The sequence below is a fragment of the Entelurus aequoreus genome, linkage group LG07 (genome assembly GCF_033978785.1).
Source record: "Entelurus aequoreus isolate RoL-2023_Sb linkage group LG07, RoL_Eaeq_v1.1, whole genome shotgun sequence".
In the NCBI taxonomy this organism is placed as follows: Eukaryota; Metazoa; Chordata; class Actinopteri; order Syngnathiformes; family Syngnathidae; genus Entelurus; species Entelurus aequoreus.
This window is the reverse complement of record NC_084737.1, coordinates 28859509-28883106: the sequence shown is the minus strand read 5'-3', so window position 1 is coordinate 28883106 and position 23598 is coordinate 28859509. Positions and strand designations below refer to the sequence as shown.

The 23598-nt window shown below is 41.5% G+C and overlaps 1 protein-coding gene across 1 annotated transcript in view; it reads right to left on the bottom strand.

The window, feature by feature from the left end:
* Positions 1–23598, bottom strand: part of LOC133653637 (zinc finger protein Eos-like) — a 39075-nt gene that overhangs the window by 5674 nt on the left and 9803 nt on the right. The window contains exons 2-7 of the mRNA XM_062053145.1: positions 9354–9414; positions 9194–9274; positions 8811–9098; positions 7707–7874; positions 2079–2234; positions 1848–1979 (exon numbers count right to left, since the gene is read on the bottom strand). Coding sequence (XP_061909129.1) covers positions 1848–1979; positions 2079–2234; positions 7707–7874; positions 8811–9098; positions 9194–9274; positions 9354–9414 — 886 coding nt within the window. The remainder of the gene's footprint in view (positions 1–1847; positions 1980–2078; positions 2235–7706; positions 7875–8810; positions 9099–9193; positions 9275–9353; positions 9415–23598) is intronic.

The following is a 23598-nucleotide window of genomic DNA, read 5'->3' as shown; positions in this document are numbered from 1 at the left end:
CCATGTGCTGTCTATCTTTCACAATTCCTATGTAAGACATGAACGGATATGTTTTTCTTTTTTTTATGCATTCTAAGTCATAAATACATAAATAAATAAAAATCCACTAACAATGGAGTCAATGGGGGCTCTCTATTCCACCCAAAGCAGCGTCTAAATAACCATCCAAAAATCGCCAACAATACTCTATTTACATATAGTGACCTGAATATCAACAAAATATTAGCAATATTGTTTCTAACGCTGACAAACTATTTTTAGCGGTGCATTGGTAACAGACAGCTAACTATGCCTCTGCTGCTGTACTGTGAGCTGGCCCCGATGTCCTGCTACTGCTGCATCGCGTCTCAACTCATCAAAGTTATTCCAGATTATGAATCATGCCTCTCATCTGGATAATTGGAGAATTACTACGTAAATCTAGAAGTTGTTCATCTGTGACATTTAATTTATACCCGGAGATGGAGACAAGGACACACAACCGAAGTCTGCAGGCAGCAACTTTTCTTTTTAACCCTTCGTGTGGATTATGATTAATTCTTCATCTAAATGAGAAGATATGAACATCCTATCAGTTATCATAGCAGTGACAGCAGACATTGTACAGTAAGTGATCGTTTTATTATGTTCGTAGTTTGTATTTCTTGTTTAGCCCTTACTGCTACATGATGCTTAGTGTTTCACTAAAGCTGGATCTGTTAAGCAGAGCTTCTAAAACTTGTATACTGTAAGTATTGTACTTGTTACACACTAGCTTTTTGAATGTAATATATTTTAGTTGTAGTTTTAATTACCAAATTTGGGGGTGTTAATGGCATATTCAATATAAATTAGCAGCGAGCTAGCATCTTTTGAAAAGTGGAGCCTTACACTTACGCGCTTTCTATCAGGCATACTTGTTTTTTAGTGTGGTAAATTGCAACTTTACCAGGACAAGTCGCCACCTCATCGCAGGGCCAACACAGATAGATAGACAAACATTCACACTCACATTCACACACTAGGGCCAATTTAGTGTTGCCAATCAACCTATCCCCAGGTGCATGTCTTTAGAGGTGGGAGGAAGCCGGAGTACCTGGAGGGAACCCACGCAGTCACGGGGAGAACATGCAAACTCCACACAGAAAGACCCCGAGCATCAAACCCAGGATCTCCTTATTGTGAGGCACACACTCTAACCCCTGTGTCACCGTGCTGCCTAACTTGTAAATTGAAATTATGCAAAAGAAGAATCTGCTATTCAGTGCATCCAGAAAATGTTCACAGCGATTCAGCATTTTGTTATGTTACAGTCTCGCAAGATTTTTTTATTTTTATTTTGCAATTTTATTAAAAATAAAAAAAAATATGTACAAACTAGCATTTGCTTAATCCTGACATCATTGATGCACCTGACAACCTGGATGAAAACCAACAGTTCTCATCCAACCTGATGGAGCTTAAGAGGTGCTACAGAGAGTAATGGGCAAAGAGGAATGGGCAAAACTGCCTCAAGAAAGGTGTGCCAAGCTTGTGGCATCGTATTCAAAAAGGCTTTAATTGCTGACAAAGATGCAGTATTGAGAAAAGGCTGGTAATACTTATATACATGTGATTTATAAGTTTTTTTTATTTTAATACATTTGCAAAATGTTTTAAAAAACATTTTCACATTGTCATTATGGGGTATTGTGTGCAGAATTTTGAGGACAAAAATTCATGTATTCCATTTTGGAAAAAGTGAAGCGCTGTGAATACTGCACTGTATATCATTACGCACACAGCCCTTCTCATTTAAAGTTTATGATTAATCAAAGCATGGTAATGACTGTTTCTTTTGACCGCACAGTTGATAAACAAAAACTTACCAAGAAACTTCTGTGGCGTCGACCTCTTTCGTTTGGTGATGCTAGCAGCTAATCTATCAACAAAGTGTGGTTTCTCATTGGACGGCTCCAGTGCAGGTTTGGCTATTGGCTCGATATCTAGCGACTCACCACCTACACACAAACAAGCTAATTGGTAAAATGCTCATTGAATAAATTTGCATTACAGTCATGCAGGGACTTTTATTCTTTGGTTTTTGTGTGTTATATTACTGTGCTGTTCTGTCAGCGTGTTGACTGCAGCCTGCAGGTCCTGGCTCTTTTGAAAACTGTGGCAGCGCTCTAGGTGATCATCCAAAGTGCTTTGTTGTTTGTAGCTGCGACTACAGTAGCTGCACTTGAAAGGTTTTCCCCCCAACGGTGAAGAAACTGCAATTTTAAAAAAAAAAGTAAGAAAATACATACGGTTTGTATTTGATTATGTAACTATAACCCATTCAACAAGAATAAACTATTACTGAAAACATGAATAATAATTTACTGAAATTGTCACAGGTTTGAATTATTTCACTGACTGCTTGATTATCTTTATGTTAGTTGCTTTTATTTGAAAAAAAAAAAAAGTTTATTTTTTGGCTTTACTATTTTTTAAACTTGGATTTCCGCCATTTCAACGTTCTATTATCGTAAACCATCGCAAAGTGACATCAATTTGCAAAATGCCGTTTTTAAGAACATTTTCTTACAAAAACTTTTGAGGGTAGACAAACGCCTATCAAGTGTTGACAGTTTGAATGCAGGATTTCCTGTTTTCACAGCATGCTAAATGTCATATTTTGTCATGTGCCTCACAATACATTTTGCTGAATAATAAATATTTCCTCTGAGCTTCACTGAGGGGGTGGGCATTTCAGATGAAATGACCTCCATCACTTACTGTTATCACATGCAGAATACTGTATGGGATAACAATGAGGAAATGTTATGCAGTTCCAGTAAACTCTTTTATATTGTACATCATATAGCTGTAGTTCATGAGCATCTTGAACCTTGTTGAAAAAGAGATAATCTTATTCATCTTATTTATGTGAAACACAACTTACTTACCCATTTAATCATGAGAACGGTATTGATTTTTTATTCATTTATTATATTTGTGTTACAGATTGAGAACCTGAATTGAAGAAACAAATGTGTAGGAAATTGCTATGGAATGGAAAAGGGATAGAATTAAATGAGCTCTGCTTTTTACTTTTTTTCCCCTTTTCGGAATTGTTATAATGAGAAATTGGAAATATGTGATGTACAAACCCCTTTTCGATATGAGTTGGGAAATTGGGTTAGATGTAAATATAAAGGGAATACAATGATTTGCAAATCCTTTTCAACCCATATTCCATTGAATGCACTACAAAGACAAGATTTTTGATGTTCAAACTCCATAAACTTGTTGTTTTTTTGCAAATAATAATTAACTTAGAATTTCATGGCTGCAACACATGCCAAAGTAGTTGGGAAAGGGCATGTTCACCACTGTGTTACATGACCTTTCCTTTTAACAACACTCAGTAAACGTTTGGGAACTGAGGAGACACATTTTTTAAGCTTCTCAGGTGGAATTCTTTCCCATTCTTGCTTGATGTACAGCTTAAGTTGTTCAACAGTCCGGGGGTCTCCGTTGTGGTATTTTAGGCTTCATAATGCGCCACACATTTTCAATGGGAGACAGGTCTGGACTACAGGCAGGCCAGTCTAGTACCCGCACTCTTTTACTATGAAGCCACGTTGCTGTAACACGTGGCTTGGCATTGTCTTGCTGAAATAAGCAGGGGCGTCTATGGTAACGTTGCTATGATGGCAACATATGTTGCTCCAAAACCTGTATGTACCTTTCAGCATTAATGGCGCCTTCACAGATGTGTAAGTTACCCATGTCTTGGGCACTAATACACCTCCATACCATCACAGATGCTGGCTTTTCAACTTTGCGCCTATAACAATCCGGATGGTTCTTTTCCTCTTTGGTCCGGAGGACACGACGTCCACAGTTTCCAAAAACAATTTGAAATGTGGACTCGTCAGACCACAGAACACTTTTCCACTTTGTATCAATCCATCTTAGATGAGCTCAGGCCCAGCCAAGCCGACGGCGTTTCTGGGTGTTGTTGGTAAACGGTTTTCGCCTTGCATAGGAGAGTTTTAACTTGCACTTACAGATGTAGCGACCAACTGTAGTTACTAACAGTGGGTTTCTGAAGTGTTCCTGAGCCCATGTGGTGATATCCTTTACACACTGATGTCGCTTGTTGATGCAGTACAGCCTGAGAGATCGAAGGTCACGGGCTTAGCTGCTTACGTGCAGTGATTTCTCCAGATTCGCTGAACCCTTTGATGATATTACGGACCGTAGATGGTGAAATCCCTAAATTCCTTGCAATAGCTGGTTGAGAAAGGTTTTTCTTAAACTGTTCAACAATTTGCTCACGCATTTGTTGACAAAGTGGTGACCCTCGTCCCATCCTTGTTTGTGAATGACTGAGCATTTCATGGAATCTACTTTTATACCCAATCATGGCACCCACCTGTTCCCAATTTTCCTTTTCACCTGTGCGATGTTCCAAATAAGTGTTTGATGAGCATTCCTCAACTTTATCAGTATTTATTGCCACCTTTCCCAACTTCTTTGTCACGTGTTGCTGGCATCAAATTCTAAAGTTAATGATTATTTGCAACAAAAAAAAAAGTTTATCAGTTTGAACATCAAATATGTTATCTTTGTAGCATATTCAACTGAATATGGGTTGAAAATGATTTGCAAATCATTGTATTTCGTTTATATTTACATCTAACACAATTTCCCAACTCATATGGAAACGGGGTTTGTACTATGCATATTCAAAATAATTTAAAACCATAACCATAGCAATTTATCATCATAATTGATATATTGTATATACTGGAGGTTCTTTGACCCTAGGTCTTATTCACATTTTACAGTCACAACCAAATTTTATTGAAGTCAAATCAGGAAATGTGGTTAATATAATTGAGAGCAACATGGGAACATGATAACTGCATGCATAGAGACAATGAATACAAATGAAACAAAATATCTAAATGGCACTAAATAAGATAAAAAAGTGATTTCACTTAAATCTGAGTTTGAAAATATTTCACTTAAAAAGCAGGTCAGACATCAGCTTTGTATTAAAGTGGTCATATTATGATTTTTTTTTATATACATTAAAAACACTTCCTTGTGGTCTACATAACATGTTTGTGTAGACCAATCAATTTTTAATAGATTTTGTTTTACAGACATCTTCATGCCGCTTTCTGACCGTCTCTATAGGATGCACTGTTTTTTGGGATATCCGTTGAAGTCACATGTTAGAAAAACATCACAAGTTGTGCAAATTCTAAACGGCACGTTGAAGGAAGTATGAAGGAAGGCAAGCTTGTTTTATAAATATCTCCACCATGCCTTCATTGCTTGATTTATGCAGATCCAAAACACACAAAAACAGGTACCAATAGGTAAGAAAAGTTGGTTTTGCAATATAGGTCCAATTTAAATAACATGTAGATATTTTTTCTTCATCTATCTGCGACTCACCCAGAAAGCGTCTGTGACAGTAATACAAGAGCTTTATGATCAAAAATTACAATTGTATATTTTTAATATGAGATATGTTCCGATCAGGGTTTTTCAAGCTGATTCCAAAACCCAATATCCATAAGTGAGATCGGCCGATACCAATACTGCTACTGATCACATGTATTAACTGTATATTTTTCTATTTATTTATGTTTGTAGCTATTGACAGTTTAACAGTATCAACGCAATATTTAAAGTAGTTCCTTATTGTTGTTTATTACATATAATTGTTTGAGCTAAAAAAAAGTCAACAGTACACAATAACCCCTGAATTTGTAAAAAGCTAGTTTTGCTACTAGTATGTATTCTCCTGGCTTGCGCTTGGTGTGTAACATGTTTAGCCTCGTCCTCCAGAGACAATGTTACTTAATGATGATACTTAACTAAGAAATTAAGTTTATTTGCTGTGATGGAGGTGATTGTTATTAGCTTAGGGGAGCGGTTCCACACTTTGTATGGAGACCCATAATTACAGCCAAATAAAAATAAAGACAGTGTTAGCCAGAGTAGATCGGTGTTTCTGATTGGCACTCAAAGACATAAATCGGCAAAGGCGATCGCATACTTTTTCACAAATCCACTGATCGATCGGCACATCTCTAAATGATATATCTTTTCATTTCATTGGTCTACTCTGACTTTGTCTCAGTTGCTCGATAAAAGGGCTACTAGTATCTATTATATTCATGTGGGTGGCGTCTGCAGGAGTATGCAGATCTGCACTGCATCATATTGAGAGCTGTGTGTAATATTTTTACTATGCAGGAGCTAAAATAAGGTAATATACATTTTAGAGCTTTCATTATGATGCAATATAATTCTACTCTAATTCAAATTACAATAATAAACATGTTAAACTAATATATACTGTATATGATGACTATGTCAATCAAAACAGCATTATGATATTTGATCATTTCTGATGCAACAAAGATCGTACAAGTTATCATAACGTTGTATGTATACATGTGATAATTATACATGTCCTATAGTTTATTTTAGTTTTCGTGATGTTGATTTTACAGCTCTTTCCCTTGAATTGCTTTGTTCACTGCATAATCTTTTTACTGGTTTAGGTAATGTGGTAGCCATTTGTGTTATTATTATTTCTGTAGTCCTGCATATATTAAGTTAAATTAATTATTTGTTTTTTTATGATAACTTGGGCCTACTGCGCTAATGCACTTTGGTGTTGGTCATTGTGGTGGTGTTTGATGGATACTTGGGCCTACTGCACTGCTGCACTTTGGTGTTGGTCATTGTGGTGGTGTTTGATGAATACTTGGGCCTACTGTGCTACTGCACTTTGGTGTTGGTCATTATGGTTTTGGTAGCCATTTTTGTGTTATTTATATTTCTCTGGTACTGCATATATTAAGTTAAATATATTTATTTTTTTAATTAGAAAGTCATTTACATTCTGTGTCATTTACAGCACCTGTGACGAGACCATATAGGGTCGCACAGGTGAAACTGATTGGACAAATGTCGGGTTGAGAGACTGGCGGTGAAAACGTTTTTTGACCACTTCTCACGCAACACTTGACCCTTAGTTTTGTTTATAGCTTTGTATGTAGTTAAAGTTGTTTTTCTTAACCTTGGATGGAATATTGGAAAGAAAACCTTTTTTTTTGCAAATAAAGCTATTTTTGGAGAGACTTTGGTTGTAGGCGGAAGTGCGTATGAAAGTGCACCACCTGTCCTGGCTCAACCCACGGCCTTAGGTCTAGAACCTGGAAAGCTTGGAATGGCCGATACAGGTAGATAATTTTAAGATTGGTCTAGGGACAACATATGAAAAATAGCCTTTTAGGTAATTGTGAAACATTTAAAGTAATGTTGATTAAAATACAGGCGAAACTAAAAAATAATAATATTGTGCTACAGTTTTTTTTATTCCAGCAATTAGATTTACAAAGTGACGCTAACATATGACAAAGGCTCATAATGGACTTTTGATGATTATGGCTTACAGCTTATGAAAATCTCAGAAAATGTGGGTTTTTCTAAAACTGTAGGCCATGAACACCAAAACTGTAACAAATACTGGCTTGTCATACTGTATCTCACTTTGCATGTAATGATTTTATATCACATATCATTTTCACACTGAAAGTTGAAGTGCTGACATGAATGAACTTTTGCACAATACTCAATTGTTTTTAGTTTCACCTGTACACTGTCCATGATAAATAAATCAAGAAGTAAATATTGTAAGATAGCATTGTTCCACTCCATTCTACCTGCATGTGTTCTTAGATGTCCAGCCAGGGCATCCCTCCGCCGGCAAGCGTAGTTGCAAACGGGGCATTTGAAAGGTTTCTCTCCAGAATGCAGCTTGATGTGGCGTAACAGGTTGCCCTTTTGGGTAAAGGATGCTCCACACTGGTTACATTGAAAAGGTCTCTCACCTAAACAACACATGAAGATGATGACGAGAATGTGCACAATTTATTTGAGATGTTTATAGATGTCTATGGATGTTCTCATTCATCCAGGTTATTGTAATCTTAGGGCATTCAATCGATCGCAACTGGACTGTTTGGTTTGTCTTAGAAGACGGTTCGCCTCTCATCCGAGTAGGCTTCATCAATTCATGCTCATAGACTTAGATTGGTCAGATCTATTCTTATACTTACATTGGTCAGATCTAGCCTAGCGGCTGGTGCCAAAACACAAAATATTTATACTCCAAAACCAGGAGGGCGTGCCTGTTTTGATGCAAACGAGCAATCCTAACTGCCAAAGCCAACAACAGTCGTTGAAGTGTATTTTCACCTCGTTAGCGTTGAGGTATTGTGTGGCAGAACGATCGCTGTGGATCGACTACTACCAGTCCAAAAATAGTCGGAATCCCCCACATAAGCATTCCATTCAGTTGTAAACAAATGGCACAAATGGCATTCTGTTCACCTTCTGTGACCACAATGTTTCTAACTCCTGTTATTTGTAGGAGGCTAAATCGCAGAGTAGGTTGGGAATGGTTGAAAGGACAGTGTTGTATGTGGGAGATAGGTGGTGTCGCAGCCCACCTCCTCTGTTCAGAGATGTTTTTTCAACCTTGACATAGATAGCTTCCCTCACGTGGTCACGTCTTTCGTACCATCCGTCCTCCCTGTCCAGAATCTGTACATTTTTGTTCTCAAATGAGTGCTGTTTTTCCCTGAGGTGCAGGTAGACAGCTGAGATTTGGCCTGAAGAGTTTTCTCGTCGAGGCTGTGCCATGCCTCGGCGTAGTGGTTGTTTTGTTTCCCCAATTTATGAATCAGTGCATTCATCATTACATTGGATAGCATACACCAGATTGTTTTTATGGGTTTTTATAATGTTTGCAGGTGTGTTCTCACCAGTGTGACTTCGCTTGTGCACCATCAGCACATTGGGTCCAATGCAGATGATCCCACACACATCACATTGGAGCTTGCCACTGGCAAGCCGAATGGGTCCAGGGGAAGCATGATTGGAAGTGGCCATCTCACTGTAAAGATTACCTTGTCCGACCCCAGTGTGCTCTGCACTCCCTTCTGCATTCAGCTCTGTTCTGTCATCCCCACAGCTACTATCTCTGACAGCCCCTCTGTTCTCAGGCTGTGGTGATCCATCTTCGCTGCACAGCTCCACCTTGATAGAGTGTTCTGTACAGGGGGTGGGAATCACACCCTCTTAAATATACATTCATAGGTATAATAAATATAATGCCAAAGCAGTCAACAGATAGTTGAAAACTGACCAGTAACGGAGCAAGGTGTTGAGGAATGCTGACTGTTTGGACCGTAAAAGTCCTGTTCCGTGGTTGACTCTCTACCATTGCCTGAAAGAGACAATGTATAATAAAATCTGATGACACAAGTGAACAAATACGCTGTCTTACATATTGTATATTTATTTACCTGATGCATAAGAGCATCCATTGCAGTCCCCAGCATTCATTCTTTCACCAGATGCCTGCATCTGCACAACATTAAAGACAGACATAAGATATCACTTTTGTGGAACTTTAGGTGGCACTACCCAACGCCATACATACATTACAATAAAACTATGTGCACACTAACCATATGAATATACTTGCAGCTGTCAGGGCTACAGGAAATAGGACCCTTTAGTTATCAGTTGAAGGTGTTGAGGTTCGGAGTGCACGCTCAGTATTTATTCATCTGCATTGTGGTCTGCCAATGAATATTAGCTGCTCCACTGCAGGAGGAGTTAAAACTACAGGCAGGAACATTGCATAGTCATAGGCCTGCAGTAAGTCACTTTAGCACCACATTGCACACAGTTGTATTGGGCACTATAAATGATCTCAAACTTCTATAATCATTCAGTAGTTTGTATGACAATTGGGTTTGGGTGCTAGCAAGGTTACTTAAACCACTGCTGTTTTTCCCCTTGAAGAATGCAACAAACCCCATAATTTCTCATTTTGCAACACTACCTATACCACATCCCTCTGTGGTTTTGTATTGTATATTGATGTGTATGAACTACAGAGCTGTCAAATGATGTTTTTAAAAAAAAATAGATGAGTCACACGTTTGAATTTGGATTAATTGTGATGTATTTTTTTAATACCATTTTATCATACAATTTATCTTGCAAAAATCAATCAATCAATCAATCATACAATTTATCTTGCAAAAATTATATATGCATTTATTATTTATTTTTTTTATAGATCTTTTTTATTTATTTATTTTTTGTTTTGTTTTGTGTGGGTTTTTTTGTGCAGGGGCATTTGATATGTGATTGTATTTTTGGAAGTTTTATAGGCCTTCAAACTCAAATGGATGTTAAAAAAAAGAAAATGTACACTGTAAAATACATATATTAAAGACAAAAATCACAAACAATAAAACAAAAACAAGAAAAACCTGCTAACAATTGCTAATCTGGTCTTTAAAAAAATGTCCTGGCAGTCAGTTATTGTTAATTTAATATCTGTGGAGGGACGCCAAGCTTGATCCACCTGCAGCGGAGAAGGTTGAGTGGGCTGCTCGTCCCATCGGCGTGTCGAAGATGCTGGAGCATGCCTCCGCCTTCTTCGACGATAGGCGGGGTAGGCACTTGGCAAAAACGAGTCTCTTGGAATCAGGTGACCATCTGGACCCCACATCAAGGTCTCCAGAACCTCTGGTGAGAAGAGTCGTGCCTCTGCCTCCATGCCCTCAAACATTCTCCTCTCAAACTCCTCCGTCAAACACTTCCGCTAAATCACTTTGTGGTCGGGAGATTCTGTGATGCTTGGGTTGCATGATAGCGAAGATTGTGATTTAAGATGCAGAAGGTAGCAGGAGACAGTGTGTAGGCATGAGATATATAATAAACAAAGATAAAAACACCAAGGCACATGTGCAGCGAGGTGCGAGCCAAATAAACACTAATGCATTAGGGAATGCACAAAACCTAGGACTTTTAAGAAACAAACGTACTTAGAAGCCTCAGAAGAGGCTACAGCGTTCAACAGCATCCATACAGAATATAATCTTAAATAACGACGACTAAATTGGGAGACAAAATAAAGACAACATAAAGCTGCTGCAGGAGACTCAAAAAGGAAGTGGAACAACAAAATAAGTGTGCAGGACAGGAACTCAACATTATACATGAAAAAACACTAACAATCTCAAAATAAGGCACGGCCTGGTGTAACGAGCCGTGACAATATGATTGTTCAAAAACATATATAAATGTTGTTATATATGTTTGTTCCTAAGAAAGGAATAGTCTCGTCAGTGGTTTGGAACTGGTGTGGGTTTGTGAATGCTTGCTGCATGCTGTTTGTCTAAAGCCCATTGGAACAAAAGGCAGCAACACGTTAAGCCTAATTCCAACATCTAAAACAGAGGCATCCAGCCGAGTGAGAGAAATGTCACTTTTCGCGAAAGTAACAACACCCTTACAACCACCAAACTCCAGCTAAAAAGCAGCTTACTGGTGCCATTATTTAACCAAGGCCCCATGTATGAGAAGAAATGGTGGCGATAGAGAGTGATCACTGAAGCGGTCACTTTGCACATCGCTATGTATCCCTGTAAATTGTGGCTTTTTTTTTAAAAGCTAGAGCTAATGAAACATGTCATTCAGTACCGAGAGGAAAATGGTGCAGCTTTCAATGTGATTGTAAACACAACTCTCCTTTCAAATTACAGTGTGTAGTTTTTAGGTGCATTGCCTACAACAAAAGAACAGCTGGTGATTCAATTACAGGAGGGAAACAGGTGTTATTTCGTTGTTTTGAATTATCTTTGTCATCTAAAGCCTATAGTTTTCTTTAAAAAGTATAAAAAAATGTTTGTAAAAAAAATCTGACACCTTATTTTTAGGCCATCTTGCCCAGGCTAACGTGAACGACATCAAAAAAACATCCCGACCACCTGTTTCTGTGAGTATGAGATTTCCAAGCTTCTGGCAAGAGCCATCCCACCATTAGTTCTCGTCAAAACACCATTTAGCATGGAGAGAAGCAAGATTAACCCCAATTGAACGGGAACATTTCCAACAGGATTGCCCTAACCATCTGAGGGCCTCTCGCTGGAAGTCAGCTGGGACAAGCTTCTGCTTACCTGTGACCCTAAAGAGAATTGCCGCTATAAAAAAATGGATGGATGGATGGGTTTAACTTCAACTCCCATGCCCGTCTGTCTTTGTCCGCACAACTACTGTTTAACAGTCAATCCCTAACCATGTCATCCCTGGAAGACTCTGGAGCAGAGCCTGATTTAAATTATGTCTACCTGGTAGTCAAACTTATGTCGCTCAAGCCTTTAGCGGGCCGCTTCACGGCAAACGCATTGATGGCCACCGTTTGGTCACAGTCACCCACCATGGCTCCAGCAAACTTGTCCTATATCACCCCGATTATTTTGAACTGAATCAAGTTTTGAGTAAATGTAAGGCACTTTTCCCTTCCAACTCATAGGCCTATGATTGTTGTATCAGTCTCCTTCTGGAGGCCATTCTTCATGTTGGGAGAGTATACAATCTCGCATCCCAAGCGCAAAGCTATGTATTAAGGACTCCCTAGCTGCAGGGATAATTCCAACCCAGCTCATCCCCAATGGCAGCGGGATTTTCTATGTGACCAAGAAAATGGCACCCTTACACCCTGCATAAACCACATAGCGCTAAAAAATATCGCTTGTCAAAATGAATACCCTTTGCCTGTCACGAACGCGCATGGCTGCGGTAGTTGTGACCCCAAGATGCAGGGGACAGGGGGACGACGTACAGATAAGAGAGGTATTTAATTTTTGTAAACACAGGCTGAGCCTTGATGCACACAGCATGCAGCTAACAGTCAGAAACATATATTAGTCACTAAATAATCCTCGAGCCTTGACTGGAGGGCAAGGCAAGCATAAATAGTGGCCTGATTGGCAACCATGACCGGGTGTGGCCAGGCTGCCAATCATTGACAGGTGAGGGGGGAAAAGCGCTCAGGGAAATAGACAGGAAGTAGAAATAAACAAATGTAGAAAATAAAGTAAACGTGACATAAGTTAGACCTGATGTGACAGATCGTCACAATGCCCCTGCTAACATCTGCTTTTGACACTCAAAAGGACCTTAAATCTTCACAAAATGTAATCTGTGCAATGCATGCCACCTAGTGCATAAAGGAGACCAATATGAGTGGAAACCAGTATTCAACACACCCTTGGGGCATTACAAATATCTTATAGTGCTGTTTGGCCTGTCTAATGCCCCTGCCATTTTCCCAGTTTGTGTAAACGACGTGCGAAGAGACTTCTTGGGGATTGTGTTTTTTTACCTTGATGATATTCTGACTTATTATACAGATTTACCATGTTGGAAAACCAATCTGTTTGTCAAAGTGGAAAATTGTCTCCAAAAGTGTCTATGCAGAAGTAGTGTCATTCTAGGGCTATATTTTGGGAAAAGGTTGCATCGAGGCAGACCGAGAGAAAATAAATGCGGCGGCATAGTAGCAAACACAAAAGATTAGTAAGAAACTCCAGCATTCTCTCTGGTTGACTAACTTTTATTGCAGATATAGTATATTGGAAATTTCAGCCTTGTGAAAAGCACCTCTCTTTGTATTAACATCATTCCAGGAACTTAAGCAGCTGCTTACCACTGCAACGATCCAAATCTAACAGTACATAGTTATAATGGATTAGATTTACAGTAGGTAAGGTTGTGTTTTGCCTCGTTCCTGTGTGAATCTGGCATGCGACTGAAGCATTAAGGAGTGGGACTATCCAGGCCTAGCTGCAGTGTGCTCAATCAGCCACCAGGTAGCATCTGTGAGCAGATAATACTCTATCCTCGCTTGCTCTTTTGGACTTATCAGGTTTTATCAAGTCGGTAGTGCATTCTTCACACATTTTTCACTCATGTTTTAAAGGCCTACTGAAATGAGATTTTATTATTTAAACGGGGATAGCAGGTCCATTCTATGTGTCATACTTGATCATTTCGCGATATTGCCATATTTTTGCTGAAAGGATTTAGTAGAGAACATCGACGATAAAGTTCGCAACTTTTGGTCACTGATAAAAAAAGCCTTGACTGTACCGGAAGTAGCGTGACGTCACAGGTTGTGGAGCGCCTCACATCTGCACATTGTTTACAATCATGGCCAGCAGCAGCGAGAGCGATTCGGACCGAGAAAGCGACGATTACCCCATTAATTTGAGCGAGGATGAAAGATTTGTGGATGAGGAAAGTGAGAGTGAAGGATTAGAGGGCAGTGGAAGCGATTCAGATAGGGAAGATGCTGTGAGAGGCGGGAGACCTGATATTCAGCTGGGAATGACTAAAACAGTAAATAAACACAAGACATATATATACTCTATTAGCCACAACACAACCAGGCTTATATTTAATATGCCACAAATTAATCCGCATAACAAACACCTCCCCCTCCCGTCCATACAACCCGCCAATACAAATCAAACACCCGCACAACACACTCAATCCCACAGCCCAAAGTACCGTTCACCTCCGTAAAGTTCATACAGCACATATACACTACCATTCAAAAGTTTGGGGTTACCCAAACAATTTTGTGGAATAACCTTCATTTCTAAGAACAATAATAGACTGTCGAGTTTCAGATGAAAGTTCTCTTTTTCTGGCCATTTTCAGCGTTTAATTGACCCCACAAATGTGATGCTCCAGAAACTCAATCTGCTCAAAGGAAGGTCAGTTTTGTAGCTTCTGTAATGAGCTAAACTGTTTTCAGATGTGTGAACATGATTGCACAAGGGTTTTCTAATCATCAATTAGCCTTCTGAGCCAATGAACAAACACATTGTACCATTAGAACACTGGAGTGATAGTTGCTGGAAATGGGCCTCTATACACCTATGTAGATATTCCACCAAAAAACAGACATTTGCAGCTAGAATAGTCATTTACCACATTAGCAATGTAAAGAGTGTATTTCTTTAAAGTTAAGACTAGTTTAAAGTTATCTTCATTGAAAAGTACAGTGCTTTTCCTTCAAAAATAAGGACATTTCAATGTGACCCCAAACTTTTGAACGGTAGTGTATTTCCCCAAAGTTACGTACGTGACATGCACATAGCGGCACGCACGTACGGGCAAGCGATCAAATGTTTGGAAGCCAAAGCTGTACTCACGGTAGCGCGTCTACTATCCAACTCAAAGTCCTCCTGGTTGTGTTGCTGTAGCCAGCCGCTGATACACAGATCCCACCTACAGCTTTCTTCTTTGCTGTCTTCATTGTTCATTAAACAAATTGCAAAAGATTCACCAACACAGATGTCCAGAATACTGTGGAATTTTGCGATGAAAACAGACGACTTAATAGCTGGCCACAATGGTGTCCCAATATGTCCGCACAATCCGTGACGTCACGCGCAAACATCATCATACCGAGACGTTTTCAGCAGAATATTTCGCGGGAAATTTAAAATTGCACTTTACTAATCTAACTCGGCCGTATTGGCATGTGTTGCAATGTTAAGATTTCATCATTGATATATAAACTATCAGACTGCGTGGTCGGTAGTGGTGGGTTTCAGTAGGCCTTTAAGTGAGGGAAGAGGTAAAAACTAACCCAGACCCACTGTATATAGAGCTTTTCTCGACACTCGACACTCACTCCACATTCACACATTTATGTTAGAGATAGTAGAGGAGGACACCTCCGACACTGGGGTAGGAGCAGTGTTGCCTCAAAGCAATGAAGATCAAGAGCTGTACTCATGTGCTTTTTATTCTAGGTGCATCTCCCCAGCAGAGAGAAATTACTACGCGGGGGATTAAAAAACGGCTGGTGGTCAAATTGTCCCTGGAGGAGTGGTGACACCTGTTGGAGGGGACTGACCAACCACTCCTGGTATACACAGACAAACATCTCTCATACATCCCATCTGGTAGGAAGTTAAACACTTGCCAAGCTAGATGGACCCTGTTTTTCTGCTTTTTATAGTTTAAACTCACCCACAGCTGTAGCTCTGGATATATTAAACTTGAGGTTCTCTCTAATCAGTTCAGCATCCCCTACCACCTTCATGGATAATTGGCGCCATGGAGTCGGACATCGAGTCGGAGTAGGCCAAGTGCCCCTAAGTAAAGCAGTCCATACCCAAGTGCTGAAATGGGCCCAATAGTTCTGCATGGCCTACTAGCCAGAAATTAACAAGATTAGCTATTTTATCAAGAGGCATTTTTTGTGGCCCACCTTGGACAAGGACTTCAGGAGCTTCATGTTAGCGTGCAAAGTGTACCAGGAACAAGTCCATCCACCTCCGACCTCAGTACCCATTCCCTCTACAACCCTAGTTCCACATTGCAGTAAATTTTGTGGCTTGATTTCTGTCCGCCAGTGGCAAAAATATTTTCATGACCGCTGTAGATCGTTTTTCTGGAAGCAAACATTTAATCTCCCTAGAAATGATACCCTCAGCCTTAGTGACGTGACTCCTCATAGACCACTTCTTAAGACTACCTACAAACATATGTATAAGATTGAGGACCTCAGTTCATGGTCCATGTGTGGAAGTAGTTTTTGCTGGGAGCTTATTTCGACCTCACATCCAGGTAGAACCCATAGTCAAATTGGCAATGTAAGAGCGCAAACCAGGACTCACCGCCAGACCTTAGATGTGGTACTGAGGCCAACCCTACCACTAAGATAGTACACCTGGTTTGGATTGAGAACTAAGACAATTCATTGACCAGAACTGTGTTGGGCAAGTGTAACGGAGGTCTTCCCATGTGTATGTTGGTAAAACCTCACTCTCTAACACCTTAAGAGTTGACAGCTCTGGCTTTTAGCTTGTGCCTACCATTTTGGTCTCTTATTCAGGAAAACCCAGGTTTGAAAAAGAGGAAACAGGGCCAGGCGGGTTACAGTGGTGCCGTGAACTGAATGATAGTAAGATTTATAGGGGTGAGTGTAACGGAGGCCAGCCAGTGCCTCTGTGCCATGTGTATGTTGGTAGAGTCTCACTCCATAACACCTGGACAAACAGAAGCAGGGGCTAGACCAGGGCGCTTACACATGTCCCCCTTTGAGGCCGCACTAGGCTACCAGCCACTCTTCTTAACTGCCAATGGACCATCAGTATGGTTATGCTAAGAAACCTCTACAGCCATGCAAAGAGCTTCTGGCAAAAATAATTGACGGCACATCCTGACCCCACAATATGGGGTCATTACTGGTCATTGCATTTGGCTCTCATCCAAACATATCACTCACTTTATGTGAGTTGAGTATACTTATCTTTCTCTTATGCTGCCAACCTGCCACTATTGGCAAGGGCACTGAAAACCACCTGCAAAACTATTCCTTACCTCTTGCTGACTGACTCCCGAGTAAACCCTTTCAAAATTAAATTAATCCACAAGGTATCACTGTCATCTAGAAACAATTTGAATCCAGATTGGTAACTATTCTCAATCAAATACAGAAAATCAAATATAACTTGTTTGAGACTCACATGTGACTGTTTTTTATTAAAATCTTGGTTGAGGTCAAGGGCTGGGGTGCCCAAACGGTTTTCTTTCAAAGGCAAAAGGGAAAATGTGACAACGGCCGTTAGCCAATGACAGCAATTTTAAGCGTGAAACAGTAGCCAAAATTTTCTATAACTAGTACCAATAACAATGATGGATGGCAATTACTTAGACAACTACTTAGCCTTACAAACATGATTGAGTAAGCGTTAAGGGTGCGCCAAACTTTTGAACTTCTGATACTATACTGATATTGATTTGATCTGATATCAGCAGGAATCATACATACTTTTATTATTTTGTAGCGTGGAATGTTAGAAAAGGTTTGATCAAGTGAAATAAGAAAGATAACAATAGTAGGTATAAAAAACACTAACCTTTTGATTATTAACAGTCTGGAATGGACTTAATCCATTTTTAAGTTAAAGGTAATGGTTTTTGATGACAAAAATTAATTAAGTTAAGCAATGACACAGTAAGTTAAATAATGCAGAAAAGTTTGTTAATGGATACTCTTCAATACACTTCTGCCTTGGATACTCCGTATCTGTGATACTTGTTCATATTAACAAATGTGCTGTTTTACACTGCAATATTGTTGAATGATTATTACGTATGTCCAGCTTGAGTGCTATTGTGTGCTTAGCTGTTGTGTAGCTGCTAGCTCTTAGTAACCTATATAGCCTACCATGTTTACTTTTTGTAAGTGACTTCAAAAGACCAAGCTTGTGTGGTTATTGGAAGAGATTTCGATGTTAACTGACTGTCCAGCTTTGCACAAGTAAACACGCTGCAAGCCTAGAAATAATATTTATATATAATCCGATGGATTGATATCAAGGTTCCCCTAAATGTAATTCAATGAGGTGTGCCGCCACTGAATTTTTATCACCGCTACACCTTGAAAATAAGGTTGTTGATGTTTTTTACTTGATAACAAATTAGAGTAATAAAATGTATTGTAGCCCCCAGAAGAAATCACAAAGTCTGACGCTATTTTAAACTTTTATGACCAATCTTATGATAACAAACGGCACAATTCCAACACGTTTTCTCTCCCTTCCCTGGACACACAACCACACGTCCTAATTCTCCGCCAATCACCTTTCAGGCATGGACGATATGTTTGTAAACATGGGAAAAACTGACATTAAATCCAAAGCACATGAACATAAAACATTAACATTAGCTGGTTGTTACAGTATGATTTAATATATATAGCATATTATTTGCACACTATTGACAAGTGATGTACTGAAAACTTGACTACCGAAAAAAAGAGTTTGATAATCGAAAACCGCGCTACCGAAACCGGATGTAAACAAAACGCACACCATTGTGACTGTCTGGAGCAAACCTGGGCATTCTGCGGCCCATGGGCCGCAGAATGCCCTTTGTGCGTCCCTGTCCGGCCCGCGTGAGGCCAATTATAAATTACAAAATAAATTTTAAAAAGTATCTATGTTGAGTGTGCAATACAACGGTGCTGCTTTTGTTTTGAAAATCGTTATTTGTATTACTTCCGTGTGGACGTATGCGTGTGCGTGATTGTGAGTGAATGTGAACAGCTGCAATCACAAATGACAAAATAAAGTTGAAAAAACATCTATGTCGTGCGCGCAATACAACTGTGCTGCTTTTATTTTGAAAAGTATTATTTATGGGCGTGTGTCCGTGTGTAACCTGTGAGTGAAGGTGCACATGCAGCGACAAGTGATGCACGGTTTACACCCGAGACGCTAAAAAGAGAAAAGTTGATGAAGAATGGCGTGTTTCCAACAAGACATGGACTGCAAAGCAACGTTCCCTCTAAGGTGCGTGCCTGCGCAATTGCGCACTGCTCAAGTGTCCGCTGCGCACAGCAAATATATGCCGCGCACCAAATCAAATCCCATCTGAATTCTAAACAAAATAAACATATTTATTCTATGTAATTTTGCAATGTAACTTTGAGTGACAGTGACAACAAGCGGCCCTAACGGTGTTCATCAACACCGTTCAATTGAACACCGTTCAATTATTGTAACGTCTATCGAGATGCTTCGAGGACAGGAATTATATCGATCACTTTATTGAGCAAAACTGTTTATATTCGGACATAACCACACCAAAAACATGAGTAAAACAATTCTATCTCGAAAAACTAGTAATCTTCTGCCGTACAAACCAGGCCAAAACCAACTTGTCATCTGTCACCAACACGCATACCACTAAACCACTGGTGCGTTTATGGCCACACAAAAAGTCGGACAACTCAAACACCACACAAAGTTACACTATGACTCCTCAGTCATACGTGTGCTTATTTTACTGTCATTTATTATTAATGTTAATTTATTTATATTAGTCATGGAATGCTGTTACACACACTATGTTGAAGTATTACTATTATTATTAATTATTATTATTATTATTATTATTTATCTTACGGTATATGTTATAAATTCCCTTTGTCAGAAGATTAAGAGAAAGTTCTCTATTTAATATGATAATTGTTGAATATAATTGACTATATTATTGTCGACGTAAACAAGCTATTATTGTAGTCATGCACCTTTAAGTTACGTCTGTTTTGAGTCAGGCAGTTTACCGGGCAGCTATGTTTACTTTTCCGGGGTCCTTCCGGCAATGTGTTGAACAGTGTGTATGTGAGAGTGTGCTTAGCTGCTGCTGCTACAAAGCAAGATATAAAGAAGAAGTTAAAAACGTAAAACGGTGTCCTTATTCCCTAACCGGAGTACGCTCACGGGTGAAGAGTCCCAGCACAACAACAACAACATCAGTTTAAACATATAGTTCTTTAATATTGGTCCTTCGAGCCGGATTATCTTCACTCGCGACGGACAAATGGACGCAGCGCTAACAACAGCGGCAGACGGCGGCGCACTCGGAGCAAGACAGCGACAGCTTCCAACTCGTCTAGAAAGCTACCTGGTTAGCCTCCCACAGTCCCTCATTCCTCACGGTGCCCGCGCGGAGGACCGAGGAGAGAGCGTCGGCGCCCAGCGGCTGCAGTCACTCAGCCTACAGACCGAGTCTGTGTGCATGGAGGACCAGCCGCACGGAGCGCACGCTATCCCCAATCGTCCATTTTCGGCGGGAGCGGCCGACAAGGTGAGCGAGTGGAACATGGCGATACATGCTAGAGACTTGCCCAGCCAGCTAACACGCCATATGAGCCAACCATCGGCGGCGCCCGCGAGGCGGAGCTATCAAAGCAGGCAGGGTTCTCCTGTCCTACGGCCACTAGCTAATCTCAATATGAGCGTCCCAACATATCAATCACCCTGGCTAAACTGTCCAGTGGTTCACAGCACCCCTCTGTCACAGCCATCCAGCCTCCATCTTGGATCATCTAGGCTGCTTCAGCATGAGCCACACTTGTCTACACTGCCACATATCATCTCTACAACACTAGAGCTTCAAGCAGCAAATACTCCTACACCAGGTGGTAGACAGGAGAACTACACACTGACGCAGTGTCTGCCTTCAACTGTGACATCGGCATGGGCACCGCCTCCCCTCACTATGCTGAATGTTTCTATGCTGCAGCCTACACCTCAAGCTTCACAAGTAGCGAGTTATGCCAGCCCAACAGACATCAGTTGCATCAGGCTACCTGTCTAACCAGCCTACCACAGTGATGATTAACAATGTACAGGACAGAGTGCCACCAGCTGCACAACTGCAATACCTGCCCATGCAGACAACACCAGTAAATCCAGCACCAGTGCAGCAATACACCCCACTCCCGTCCACACAGCCAGTGCAGCAATACACCCCACTCCCGTCCGCACAGCCAGTGTGGCAATACACCCCACTCCCGTCTGCACAGCCCGTGCAGCAACACGCTCCACTGTTTGCACAACCAGCCTATCAACCCCCACAGATAGCAACAGCGCCATATTCTGCACCACAGCTACCTGTTGCGGCTGGCACTCAGCCAGTTATCAATCCATCGCCCTACAGCGCTGCCACCCCCCTGGGGACTGTCTATCAGCCTCCATCAACCATCGCTACACAGCCATTACACCAGTCACCACTGCCAACGCAGAACCAACAGCTGCAACTCCACCAGCCTGTGTATCCGCCATCAACTCAGCCAGCATATCAACTGGTGTCTCCCCCTGCTGGTTTCACTCTGCAACAGCCCCCATCAACTCAACAGGTTCAGTACAGCCCCCAGTCTCAGTATACGCCACTGCAGGTACCTTACACTACCCAGTCCCCCAGACAGCCTGTTCCAATACCTGAACTGCCTAAGTTGGTGCATGACAGTGAGAGAGAATTTGCTGATTTAAAAATGGCGTTAGATCACCTGCTCAATCCACACACTGAACTTTCTGAACATTACAAATACCGTGTGCTTATGGAACACTTGATCCTGGATGAAGCTAAGCTAATAGCTCAGTCACACAGACATTATGTACAGCCCTACACCGCCGCCATGCAGGCTTTGCAGAGACAGTACGGGCAGCCACATCAGTTGGCACAAAGTGAGATTGCAGCCATCCTGAACTCTCCTGATGTCAAATCAGGAGACCCCAAAGCTTTCCAGAGCTTCGCCCTCAACGTTGACTTGCTGGTGGGAATGCTAACCTCATTGGAAGGGCCTAATGGGATGGAAGTGATGTCTACTGGCCATGTTGACCGGCTACTTAGCAAACTCCCTAGACACATGAGAGACAATTTTGTGGAGCATCTGCAGGTTCAGGGGCGCCTCAGCACCAGCAGCCTAAATCCATACAACCTCAGAGACCTCGCAGAGTGGCTCAAGGTGAAGGCAGAAGCTCAGAGACTGTCCGCAAAAATGGCACAGCGCCATCGAGCTGAAGGAGCACCGCCTGCCAATCGAGACAGACCTGTTCCTTCTCCCCGGCCTCGGACTCGGCCTGTTTCTGTGTATCACGGCGCAGACCAGCCCAAATCAGCCGAAACGACTCGGCCAGCAGCTAAGCAACAAAAGTTTAAAAGGATGTGTCTCTTCTGCAAGAGTACAGAGCACTACTTGTCGCAGTGTCCAGACATTATTCAATGCTCAACACAGGAAATTGAGAAGTGGATAGCAGGCGGAAAGCGCTGTCGTAACTGTGGCCGTACTAACCACGATGAAGAGAGCTGCACATTAAAGAAACCTTGCAGTGAGTGTCAGGAGATCCACCTGAGAGTGCTGCATGACATCACCAGGCCGGGCCCCCAAATCTTCCTCATCACACCCAAAGACTGCACCTCAGCGGCTAACTCGATGCAGGGAGGGAAAGTATACCTCAAGGTGGTGCCAATCATCATCAGTCATGGGACCAGATCACTGCAGACCTATGCAATCCTCGATGATGGAGCTGAACGCACCATAATACTCCCAGCTGCAGTTCGAGACCTGAAGCTCAGGGGCAGAGCAGAGTCCCTCACCCTGCGGACTGTTCGTCAGGATGTGGTTCACCTCACTGGAGCATCAGTTGACTTTCATGTAGCTTCTCCAGCATCACCATCACAGCAGCATTTGGTTGAGAGGGCCTACACAGCAGGTCGACTCACCCTGACAGAGCAATCCTATCCAATAGCAGCGCTCCAGAGACGCTACCATCACCTGAGAGGATTACAACTGCAGAGTTTCAATAAGGTGCAACCACTGCTGCTCCTTGGTGCAGATTACACTCACCTGATCACTGCTACAGAACCTGTGAGGTTTGGCCCAAAGGGAGGACCCGTAGCTATCCATACAGCACTCGGCTGGACGCTCCAAGGCCCAGATGGTTCCCAGTCCCCCGCTGCATCATGCTACTACACCGCCTTCAAGCCTACACCAGATGACATCTACCAACAAGTCGAACGCCTCTGGCAGCTTGATGTGCTCCCATTCCGTAGCGAGCGGCTAGCAGTGCGGTCTCGCCTGGAGCAGGAAGCGGTGAGCGTCTTGGAAGCACCCACTAAGAGAGTGAAGGTTGGTGACACACTTCGCTACACTACACCCTTGCTCCGGATAAAAGGTGCACCACCACTAAAAGCAGATGTTGAAGCAGTGATGCCAAAGCTACGCAGTACAGAGAGACGACTGCTTAAAGACACTGTCAAAGCTAAAATATATGAAGCAGAGATCCAGAAGCTTATAGATGGTGGGTGTGTCACAAAGCTCCAGGAGGGAGAGGGAAACAGCTCCAGAGAGTCATGGTTCATACCTCATCA